This window comes from Xyrauchen texanus, chromosome 48 (genome assembly GCF_025860055.1).
Source record: "Xyrauchen texanus isolate HMW12.3.18 chromosome 48, RBS_HiC_50CHRs, whole genome shotgun sequence".
NCBI classification, from domain to species: domain Eukaryota; kingdom Metazoa; phylum Chordata; class Actinopteri; order Cypriniformes; family Catostomidae; genus Xyrauchen; species Xyrauchen texanus.
In genome coordinates this window covers 5,661,325-5,672,928 of record NC_068323.1, presented here as the reverse complement: position 1 = coordinate 5,672,928, position 11,604 = coordinate 5,661,325, and the positions used below count along the sequence as shown (strand labels likewise).

The window sequence follows — 11,604 nt, the reverse complement described above, 5'->3', positions numbered from 1 at the left end:
TCCTCGTTGGGCGGGGATAGAGGAATACTGAATCTGACGGGAAAAGAAGACTTCGTCACAACACCGGCAGAGGGTAGTAAACATCTATCTGTAATGTGTTCGTCTACACAAAATAGCAAATACATTCCAAAGGAATGTGTACTAGTCATTTCTGCCATTCCCAAACATAAAACAACCATAAATGCTAAATCCAGCCTAAGATGGCCATGTAACCCATCAGATTTTAAGCCTGAACCTGACCCAAAATCTTTCACTCCCTTTATAATGTCTTCTCCATGCTTGTATTGTTGCAATAGGCTGTGTTGTATTTAAAGGAATAGTTCATCCAAAAATGCTCATCATTTACTCACCCTCATGTCATCCCAGATGTGTGTGACTTTCTTTCTTCAACAGAACACAACGATTTTTAGAAGAATATTTCAGCTCTGTAGGTCCTCACAATACAAGTGAATGGTGACCAGAACTCAGGAGGTCCAAAAAGCACATAAAGGAAACATAAAAAGTAATCAATGACTCCAGTGATTAAATCTTCAGAAGCGATATGATAGATGTGGATGAGAAACAGATCAATATTTAAGTCCTTTTTACTGTAAAACTACACTAATTACACTAATTTTACTTTTACTTTCAGCCACCTACTGGTCAAAGGTGGAGATTTATAGTAAAAACAGACTATTGATCTGTTTCTCACCCACACCTATCATATCACTTCTGAAGTTATGGACTTAACCACTGGAGTCATGTTGATCATTTTTACACTACCTATATGTGCTTTATGAAGCTTCAAAGTTTTGGTCGCCATTCACTTGCATTGAATGGACCAACAGAGCTGTAATATTCTTCAAAAAATCTACATTTGTATTCTGCAGAAGAAAGTCATACACATCTTGGTAGTTACTGCTCTCTACTGTTATAGAAGCACCAAAACGTTGGTCTGTTAATTTTGCTCTCTGTTAAATCAGACCACCAGAACACCTCAGTGTGTGTGCAGAGTGAAAAATAATGTGATCATGTAATACCACTTAATTCACTGTGACTGAGTCAATGCGAAACCTCCTGTGGTGTTGTTTCTTCACATTTGTACAGAAATGTGGTTTGATCTGTTGAGTGGACAAAAAGATTTATATGTATGCACGCAAACACATGTATGAAGTGTGTGCGCATGTGAGTTTTTGTCTGTGGTTGTGTTGTTTGTAAGTGGAACACGTCTAACATCCCTCTAGCTTTAGTGTTATTAATGGAGCTGATGAAAAACAGTAAGAACTAGATAGGTACATTTCCTGAAGAAAATGTGAGTGGTGCTTGCCATGGCAAAATATCTCACCACAATGTCCCACAAACTGCCCTAAGTTGAAAGAGGCCACCACCATGACATTAGGATTCTGTTGCAGAGATATTGGTGGTGTTCTATGGTTGCTAGGGTGTTCCATCTGGTTGCTAGGAATTTACCAGTGTGATACTCAAAATGCTCCTTGCTAGTCTGAGTCAAACAAGCCAAACAGGAAGTCTCTACTATGTTCTGATGTGGAGATATGTGATTTGTTACTTGGTTGCTAAGGGTAAGCCCATCTGGTTGCTAGACAGTTTACCAAGGTGATACTTAACATGGCTCCTTGCTATCCTGAGTGAAATAAGTAAATCCGGAAGTCTCTACGATGTTCTGGTTCGGACATATGTGATTTTTTTTTACTTGGTTGCTAGGGTAACCCCATTTGGTTACTAGGTAGTTACCAAGGTGATACTTAACATGGTTCATTGCTATCCTGAGTGAAATAAGTAAATCCAGAAGTCTCTACGATGTGCTGGTGTGGAGATATGTGATTTGTTACTTGGTTGCTAAGGTTAGCCCATGTGGTTGTTAGACAGTTTACCAAGGTGATACTTAACATGGCTCCTTGCTATCCTGAGTGAAATAAGTCAATACAGAAGCCTCTACGATGTTCTGGTGCAGAGATATGTGATTTATTTACTTGGTTGCTAGGGTAACCCCATCTGGTAACTAGGCAGTTACCAATGTGATACTTAACATGGCTCATTGCTATCCTGAGTGAAATAAGTATATCCGGAAGTCTCTACGATGTTCTGGTGCGGAGATATGGGATTTGTTACCTGGCTGCTAGGGTAAGCCCATGTGGTTGCTAGGTAGTAACCAAGGTGATACTTAACATGGTTCATTGCTATCCTGAGAGAAATAAGTAAATCCGGAAGTCTCTACGATGTGCTGGTGTGGAGATATGTGATTTGTTACTTGGTTGCTAAGGTTAGCCCATGTGGTTGTTAGACAGTTTACCAAGGTGATACTTAACATGGCTCCTTGCTATCCTGAGTGAAATAAGTCAATCCAGAAGTCTCTATGATGTTCTGGTGCAGAGATATGTGATTTATTTACTTGGTTGCTAGGGTAACCCCATCTGGTTACTAGGCAGCTACCAATGTGATACTAAGTCTAATTTCACTCAGGATAGCAAGGAGCCATGTTAAGTATCACCTTGGTAAACTGTCTAGCAACCACATGGGCTTACCTTAGCAACCAAGTAACAAATCAAATATCTCCGCACCAGAACATCGTACGTCTTTACAATGTTATTCTTGGGTCTACACCAAATGGTGTGGGACGAGTTGAGTGCTGAGGTTTTGTACTGAAGAAGCAGAATAATAATAAAAAGTATGTGAGATTATAATAGTGATGCTTTGCTCTGCAAGAACCACTAATTACAAGTAAAAGTTCAATAAGGATCCTAACTCCTTTTTTTCTCTATACACCAACATCTGATTCAACCCCGTAAATAACACAACAGTAGATTGAAACAAGCAAGTGCAACATTCTGAATCGAAACATACAGGAAAAACAAACCACAATGTTACATGGTGTTTAGGACATCAAGTATATCATGAGAGAACATTAGAGAAATACATTTCACATTCCCACTTCCTTTTTTAATCACTACCTGTCCTTAAAAATACTCTCTGGAAAATAAAGAAGAAGAAAAACATCACAACAACAGTAATGAACACAGGAATATTTTGTGGGCTATATGTGAAAAACAAAACAAATGCAACCACAGGAAGTGTGCATGCACTGGGAGGATGGTCACATCCTGTCAGGGGATGTTTCACATGCAACACCTGGTCAGTCTCAGTGTATGCAGACATTTCGAGTGATGCTGACGGACTCTTTAGACTGTTTAGCCGACTATTCAAATGGCTCACGCTTTTGTATTGCTCTGTTCGTGCTTGTGGTGCCTTGTTGGTAAGTTAAAAATGCTTTTGTATCTCTTTACTTTAGAACAAAGTAAAAAGCTACTGTTTTAAATCAAGCAACTTCTTTCCATACTTTACCAAACACCAATAAACTGTTTGTCTATGTCGCTGTTCCTACGTAAGAATTAAAACGTAGAATTAAAAAGCTTCCAGTGCACAAACAATACAACGAGACAGAGATTATTATTAATTAAAAAATTAGAAAATAAAGTCATTCTGGAAGTGTATAGTTTTTGTCATTCTGGAAGTGTATAGTTATTGAAGGGGGGGCAGGGGGCAACCAATAATCCTCTCAGCAGACCGAACTGTCCTTTGTGGTCTTCTGATGTCTAATTTCGTAGCTGAACCAAACCAGTTATTGAAGTGCGGCGCACAGACTCAATGACTGCTGAGTAGAACTGTATCGGCAGCGCCTGTGGCAGATTGAACTTCCTCAGCTGGCGAAGGAAGTACAACCTTTGCTGGGCCTTTTACACAATGGAGTCAATGTGGGTCTCCCACTTCAGGTCCTGTGTGAGATGGCAGTGCCCAGGAACCTGAATGACTCCAGTGCTGCCACAGTGCTGTTTAGAGTGGTGAGCGGGGTCATCATCATCATCATAAATATGTTTATCAGCAGCCTATCAAATCTATATGAATTGTGTTGTCCATTTTCATGAGGATTTATGCTAGTTCTCTACATTGCTGTATCACATTAGAGAGGGAATTCAACTGCAAGACGATTACAATTATAATTATATTTGAGCATGGCTGATGTTATGAGAGCGACGGTCATGTGTAGTACATGTGCACCAGGTGTGTGTGTGTGTGTGTGTGTGTGTGTGTGTGTGTGTGCTTGTGCACTGAATGAAAATGATAAAAAGAAACACTTGAATAACCCAAGGGCAGGGAAATTAATAAAATCTCTTTGTTTTAAGTGAAAATGACTATTATAGTTATAGTATCTGTTAAATTTTCATATGAAATGCAGTTTATCCAGTTGAAATCAGAACAGAAGCATTTTCCATTGATGATCAACCTCAGAGTTCATTGTTTAGAAAACATATTAGATTTACATTGGCCATTTTATCACACGGAAAATGTCTCAAATTGGTGTATTCTGAATGTCTTATTATGGGCTGCATTTGCGCTCTCAACGAGGCCTACAAATGAAGGGAAATTATCAGAAAGTGGCTATAGGGACTTTAAAAATGTTTATTAGGTTAGGGAGTGGCATATTTTGACCTAGTTTTGATTGGCTATTGGGCTGGTTTTGTGCTAGTTTTGATTGGCTATTGGGCTGGTTTTGGGCTAGTTTTGATTGGCTATTGGGCTGGTTTTGGGCTAGTTTTGATTGGCTATTGGGCTGGTTTTGGGCTAGTTTTGATTGGCTATTGGGCTGGTTTTGGGCTAGTTTTGATTGGCTATCGGGCTGGTTTTGGGCTAGTTTTGATTGGCTATTGGGCTGGTTTTATGTTTTGGCTATTGGGCTGGTTTTGACCTAGTTTTGATTGGTTATTGGGCTGGTTTTGGGCTAGTTTTGATTGGTTATTGGGCTGGTTTTGGGCTAGTTTTGATTGGCTATTGGGCTGGTTTTGTGCTAGTTTTGATTGGCTATTGGGCTGGTTTTGTGCTAGTTTTTATTGGCTATTGGGCTGGTTTTGTGCTAGTTTTGATTGGCTATTGGGCTGGTTTTGTGCTAGTTTTGATTGGCTATTGGGCTGGTTTTGGGCTAGTTTTGATTGGCTATTGGGCTGGTTTTGGGCTAGTTTTGATTGGCTATTGGGCTGGTTTTGTGCTAGTTTTGATTGGCTATTGGGCTGGTTTTGGGCTAGTTTTGATTGGCTATTGGGCTGGTTTTGGGCTAGTTTTGATTGGCTATTGGGCTGGTTTTGGGCTAGTTTTGATTGGCTATCGGGCTGGTTTTGGGCTAGTTTTGATTGGCTATTGGGCTGGTTTTATGTTTTGGCTATTGGGCTGGTTTTGACCTAGTTTTGATTGGTTATTGGGCTGGTTTTGGGCTAGTTTTGATTGGTTATTGGGCTGGTTTTGGGCTAGTTTTGATTGGCTATTGGGCTGGTTTTGTGCTAGTTTTTATTGGCTATTGGGCTGGTTTTGTGCTAGTTTTGATTGGCTATTGGGCTGGTTTTGTGCTAGTTTTGATTGGCTATTGGGCTGGTTTTGTGCTAGTTTTGATTGGCTATTGGGCTGGTTTTGTGCTAGTTTTGATTGGCTATTGGGCTGGTTTTGTGCTAGTTTTTATTGGCTATTGGGCTGGTTTTGTGCTAGTTTTGATTGGCTATTGGGCTGGTTTTGTGCTAGTTTTGATTGGCTATTGGGCTGGTTTTGTGCTAGTTTTGATTGGCTATTGGGCTGGTTTTGGGCTAGTTTTGATTGGTTATTGGGCTGGTTTTGTGCTAGTTTTGATTGGCTATTGGGCTGGTTTTGTGCTAGTTTTGATTGTCTATTGGGCTGGTTTTGTGCTAGTTTTGATTGGCTATTGGGCTGGTTTTGAGCTAGTATTGATTTGCTATTGGGCTGGTTTTGTGCTAGTTTTGATTGGCTATTGGGCTGGTTTTGGGTTAGTTTTGATTGGCTATTGGGCTGGTTTTGTGCTAGTTTTGATTTGCTATTGGGCTGGTTTTGTGCTAGTTTTGATTGGCTATTGGGCTGGTTTTGGGTTAGTTTTGATTGGCTATTGGGCTGGTTTTGAGCTAGTATTGATTTGCTATTGGGCTGGTTTTGTGCTAGTTTTGATTGGCTATTGGGCTGGTTTTGGGCTAGTTTTAATTGGCTATTGGGCTAGTTTTGATAGGCTGTAGGGCTACATTTGGGATATTTTTCATTAGCTATTGGGCTAATTGTATAGGTTATTGTGCTAGCTTTTGGCTAGTTTTGATTGGCTACTGGGCTAGTTTTGGGCTAGGTTCTTAACAGAGACCTGGCAACCCTGAGTGCGCTCACACGCGATCTGTCAATCAAACATGCACGCTTGCAATCTCACTCAACATGGCGTGAATCCTGGTTCATTACAAGTAACACCATTTGTGGCATAATATTTTTTCATAAAATGTTTTTCGACTTGTCCTTTTCTTTACAAAAAAAAGAGTAAAAATGTAGGTGACATTACAATGTACTTACAATGGAAGTGAATGTGGCCAATCTGTAAACATTTTCAAATGTATAGACCCAACACGTTTATTTTAGTGTGATAAAATCACTTACTAACTGCATCTGTGCAAAGTTATAGCCAATTTTAAAACTTTTGCCATGACGCAATGCCGAAAACCCTAAAACGACTTTAACTTCACAGCTCAAATAATACACAAGTTTAAACAGAAGAATTAATGTAGGTGCTTGCTAATGAAGCTTCACATTTCTGCCTTTAAACCCTCCAAAAATGGTCATCATTAATTTTCTATTGTAAATGTCTCACTGTAACAGATTTGTGCTTTTTTTAGAAGAATCTTCATATAAAACCCGATTAACCTCCGTTAGTGTTTTTTAATATTTATTTTATATATTTATTTTACAACTAACAATGTAAAAAAAAAAAACTATTGCACCTTTTTTCATTTTGCTGCTTTAGTATCTAAGCTGACGTTACTGTATATAGGTTGTTCGCAATTTTTCTTTGCAAATTTTTCACAATTGAAAGATTCCAGTTCCCCTTCTGTCACTCACTGGACGTTGTGTCGATGAAGTGACTATAGGGGCTGCTCTTGAGAGCCCGAGACACCTTCAGATCTTAGGTGGTAGGAGCCAATGTGGTGTTTCATATAAGGGACCCCTAGTGTCACTTCATCGATAAAACATCGAGTGAGTGACAGAAGGGGAATGTCTCGGTTACTGTCGTAACCTCCGATCCCTGATGGAGGGAACGAGACATTGTGTCCCTCTTGCCACAGGCTAAGCTACACCGCTGTAGTGGCCGGGACCTTGTCTTGGCTCCTCAGTGCAAAAATCCACATTCCGATCTCCCTTTTATACCCGTATATACGGGGGAGTGGCATGCAAATTTAGATTCGCTTACTTCTCATTGGCCTTTTCTCAAAGATCTGAAGGTGTCTCGGGCTCTCAAGTCAAGTCAAGACAAGTCAAGTGGTTTTATTGTTGTTCAACCATATACAGTTAGTACAGTACACAGCGAAACGAGACAACGTTCCTCCATGACCATGGTGCTACATAAAACAACATAGGACAAACACAGAACCCAAGAACCCAACTCAAGAGCGACCCCTAGTGTCAATTCATCGACACAACGTCTCGATCCCTGTAGGTTACGACAGCAAGTGTTTAGTTTATATATGAATGCATTGAAACTACAACAATTTTGAGTTACAGTTTTAGAGAACCCAAAGTTATATCACAGCTGTGATCTATTTCTATATGTTCTCCAGGTGTGTTTGGCATTGAGACAGATGAAATAAAGATGGTGTCAGTGATGGAGGGAGATTCTGTCACGCTAGACACGGATGTTTCAAAAATTCAAGGAGACGATCTGATACTGTGGAGGTTTGGAGATGAAGACACTCGTGTTGCTGAAGTTAATAGAACAGCTAAAATCATCTCTACATCTAAAAGTCCTGAAGGATTCAGAAACAACCTTCATCTGGATGATCAGACTGGATCTCTCACCATCACAAATATCACAACTGAACACTCTGGACTGTATAAAGCACAGATCATTGGAAATAAGGTGTCAAGGAAAATGTTTATTGTTCTTGTTTATGGTGAGTACAGCCTCTTCCAGATGCAAGAACTTCATTATTCTTGTCAGATACATTTCTGAACAGTGTGCTTGGCATCTGATGGTCTCACACTTGAATAAAGTGTCCTCTAAAGGCCTTAAATGCCTGCAAACTCTCATTTTGAACAAACTCTCATTCGACATACTAACAAACAGGCAGCTTATTTCTCTGTTATTGATTTATTTATTCTGATTTCTGTTTATTCTCATGTTTTCCAGCTCCTCTGCCCATTCCTGCCATCACCAGTTACTGTCCTCAAAATCCTTCATCAGAACGTTTACGGCACTCGAAATGTGTGTTGGTGTGTTCAGTGGTGAATGTGACACAGGTGACTCTCTCCTGGTACAAAGGAAACAGTTTATTGTCCTCCATCAGTGTGTCTGATCTCAACAGCCATCTCTCTCTACCTCTGGAGGTGGAATATCAGGAGAACAACATCTACAGCTGTGTGATCAACAATCCCATCAGAAACCAGACTAAACATCTCAACATTACTGAAGTCTGTCAGACGTGTTCAGGTGTGTCAGTGCTGATATTAGAGTGTTGTTGGATACAGATCTGACTGTAGATTGAGTTTAGATCATGAAATGTTACCCCTATAAACTGAAGTATGAATGAAACGCATTCTGTTTCAGTCTCTGTTCACTCAGACTGCGTCTGCTCTTGTGACACAACTGAAGCTGTGATCCGATTGGTCGTCTGTGCTCTGATGGGCGTGGCTGCTGTGGCTGCTGCTGTCGTTCTGATTTATGACATCATCAGATCCAGAAGACTTGAGCAGGAAAGACGAACTCCGAAATCACGATCGGTCAAACAGTGATACACAGTTAGACTATTCTTGCTCTTCCTCTTTCATTTGAATTTTTTTATTATTATTATTATTTTTGGCAAATTATTCTTTTTTTTTAATAAAAACTAAGACTTTTTTTTGTTTGTACAGAGCAGCTGTGTTTGTTGTGATAATGGTGTATTTTCTATATTTTAATCAAAATACTCCGGATGCCAATAAAGCAGGTGGATGGTCAATCTGGTCAGTCTTTATTCTCACTTGATTAATTCATGTTTTAACAATATACTGGCCGCTCTTTACCATTTCATGAGGACTGGGGCTGTCAAGCTCCTAAATGATTATTAAATGAATCATGTGACTCCAACTGTGTCCTGAGCAACCAAATTGGCCCGGTTGCTAGGGAGGGTAGAGTCACATGGGGTAACCTCCTCGTGGTCACTATAATGTGGTTCTCGCTCTCGGTGGGGCGCGTGGTGAGTTGAGCGTGGATGCCGCGGAGAATAGCGTGAAGCCTCCACACGCTACGTCTCCGCGGCAATGCACTCAACAAGTCATGTGACTTGTTGAGTGCCACCCGGATTGAGGCGTGTCACTATGCCACCAAGAGGACTTGGAGCGCATTGGGAATTTGCCATTGGGGAGAAAAAGGGGAGAACCAACCCCTATTGTCAATGTACAATAAATAGCCTGCTGTAAGCTTCAGAACTCAAAACTTCCTCTCCAACCCAAAAAGAGCATTTCTTGTTTCCACTCGGCAAAAAATGACTCATTTTGAAATCAGCTACATAGTGACGTCACAATAGGGTGTTCATTTGCATAGCCCCGCCTCCACAACATGCATAATCGTCGGTGAAAGCTGCAGAGGGACACTGAAAGTGGAACTTTTACTGTAGTTTGCATTTAACAATCAAAGATTAAGATGTCGAGAAAGGTCCCAGACTTTGTGGGGTGATTTCCTACCTGGCGTATTTCCTGACGCGGGAGCCGTACTGAAGCGACGAGACAGGACGGGCGAACCACAGGGCCAACCGTCCCTTATTACACTCTACCGCTAGATACAGATTTATTAACCCTTCACATTCGCACCTTGTGTTAGTCTGGACTCTTGTCCGCTTTAGGATGTTCAGGTTTGAAACGACATGATGGTGAGTAAATGACATCTGATCATTTTTCCCTGTTAACTATCCCTTTAACAGTGAAACATGGCAGTATAGTGTTTACCTATTAGTATTTTTTCTCCTGTCCATGTGGTCTAGCGATGTAGTTCTGATCTGTCTCTCTGTGGCTTTTCACAATTGTCCTGAAAACAAAGACAGGAAGTTGTTCAGTCGTGCAAAACACTTCTAAAGAACTCGCCTTCGAGCAGCGGGACTTTCTCCACTATCAACAATAACATCTTTACCAGGCAACTTTACATCAGACTTCTCCCGGCCCACACGGCACAAACAATACAGAACTTACAGATGTCCTGCATATTACCTACATATGTATATATGGAGTTAATGCCCACAGAGGCCCCTTAAAGGGGTATTCTTAAGAACATTTCAAATGTGTTGTGATGTCATAATATCAAACTGTTAAATTGTTTAATTGATTTATAGGGCAAATAAAATAGATTTTTGTGCTAGGCAAAGAAAACCTATTCATGCATTTCCAAGTTGGTTTGGCTTGAAATTGCAGGTGTTTAATGGGTATTGTCGTGAATGTGAAATATAAAACTAACTATACAGCACTTCTGAGCTTGGGCAAAAGTCATGACGTCAAAAAACACAATAAAATAAATCACTGACGAACAGATTCATGCAGTAATTGTTGGAGAGAACTAAAACGTTTTATCCTGTTGCAAGAACGAAAGCGAAAGTGTAAACCGAAACTCACCGTGTGTTAAATATGAGAAAAGGAGAGAGTAAAACATCTTCATATTGCTGAGTTCAGTATCAGATGAAGTTCATTAATCTGCTCTGATGTCTCAAGAGTTTGTCGATGTGTTTCAGATAAACCGACTGACTTATGGCTGAGAAAATCCACCAAAGTCCAACAAAAACACTTAAACAGTCTGCCGTCTTATGAATGATATCTAGATGATGTATATGCTGCAGAAAGGAAACAGTATGTTTTCAGAGTATGAGAAGATTCTGTCTTCCCCAGCAAACGTTCGCCTGTCGTTTGAATATAGTTCCTGTTCCTGTAAAGCTTTTATTTTCAATTTTATAAACACTGCAGAGAGGTTATATACAACAATAACTGTTGATGCACAGCAGGGTTGCAGAAAGGATTAATTAGTCTTCCAAAATGTGTTGTGGTTGATTTGAAGGATTATACAGTATAATTTGGTGCCCCTACTGCAAATGCATGGTCTCCTTTTAGTTTGAGTCTGGACCTAGGGACTCTCTATAGGGAGTTAGAGGTCCTGTCTGTCAATTCATTGATAATTATTTTGAAATGTATAATAAGCCTTCATTTAACCCTTGTGAGACCTTCAGGACATTTTTGCTTTTTTGATCATTTTGGCTATTAATACGAATGGCATCAATTTTGCCAAAGGTGTATATTTTGGGGGGAATTTTGATATTTCAACCTCAGTTCCTTTAATACATCTATAATACACTGTGTACACAAAATAGTCACACTCGGGACCTTCAGGATTAAATGTCCCCATTGAAACCCATTAAACTGATATTTGATCCCAGTGCCATTAAAGCATAAAAATCATGAATTATATGATATTATACTTTCATTCTGGAGCCCTGACTTCAAAATGTACTTTTTTTATATTTTTTTATATTTTTTATATTAACTCACTGAAAGTGGAAAATAATATTA

General features: G+C 39.8%; 1 protein-coding gene across 1 annotated transcript; it reads left to right on the top strand.

Moving 5' to 3' along the window:
* The first annotated feature begins 3,153 nt into the window (after positions 1-3,153).
* Positions 3,154-9,003, top strand: LOC127639897 (uncharacterized). The gene is made up of 4 exons (XM_052122221.1): positions 3,154-3,250; positions 7,641-7,973; positions 8,210-8,509; positions 8,627-9,003. Exons 1-4 carry the CDS (start codon positions 3,202-3,204, stop codon positions 8,809-8,811), a joined length of 867 nt encoding a protein of 288 aa, XP_051978181.1. The 5' UTR covers positions 3,154-3,201; the 3' UTR covers positions 8,812-9,003.
* Positions 9,004-11,604: the final 2,601 nt, after the last annotated feature.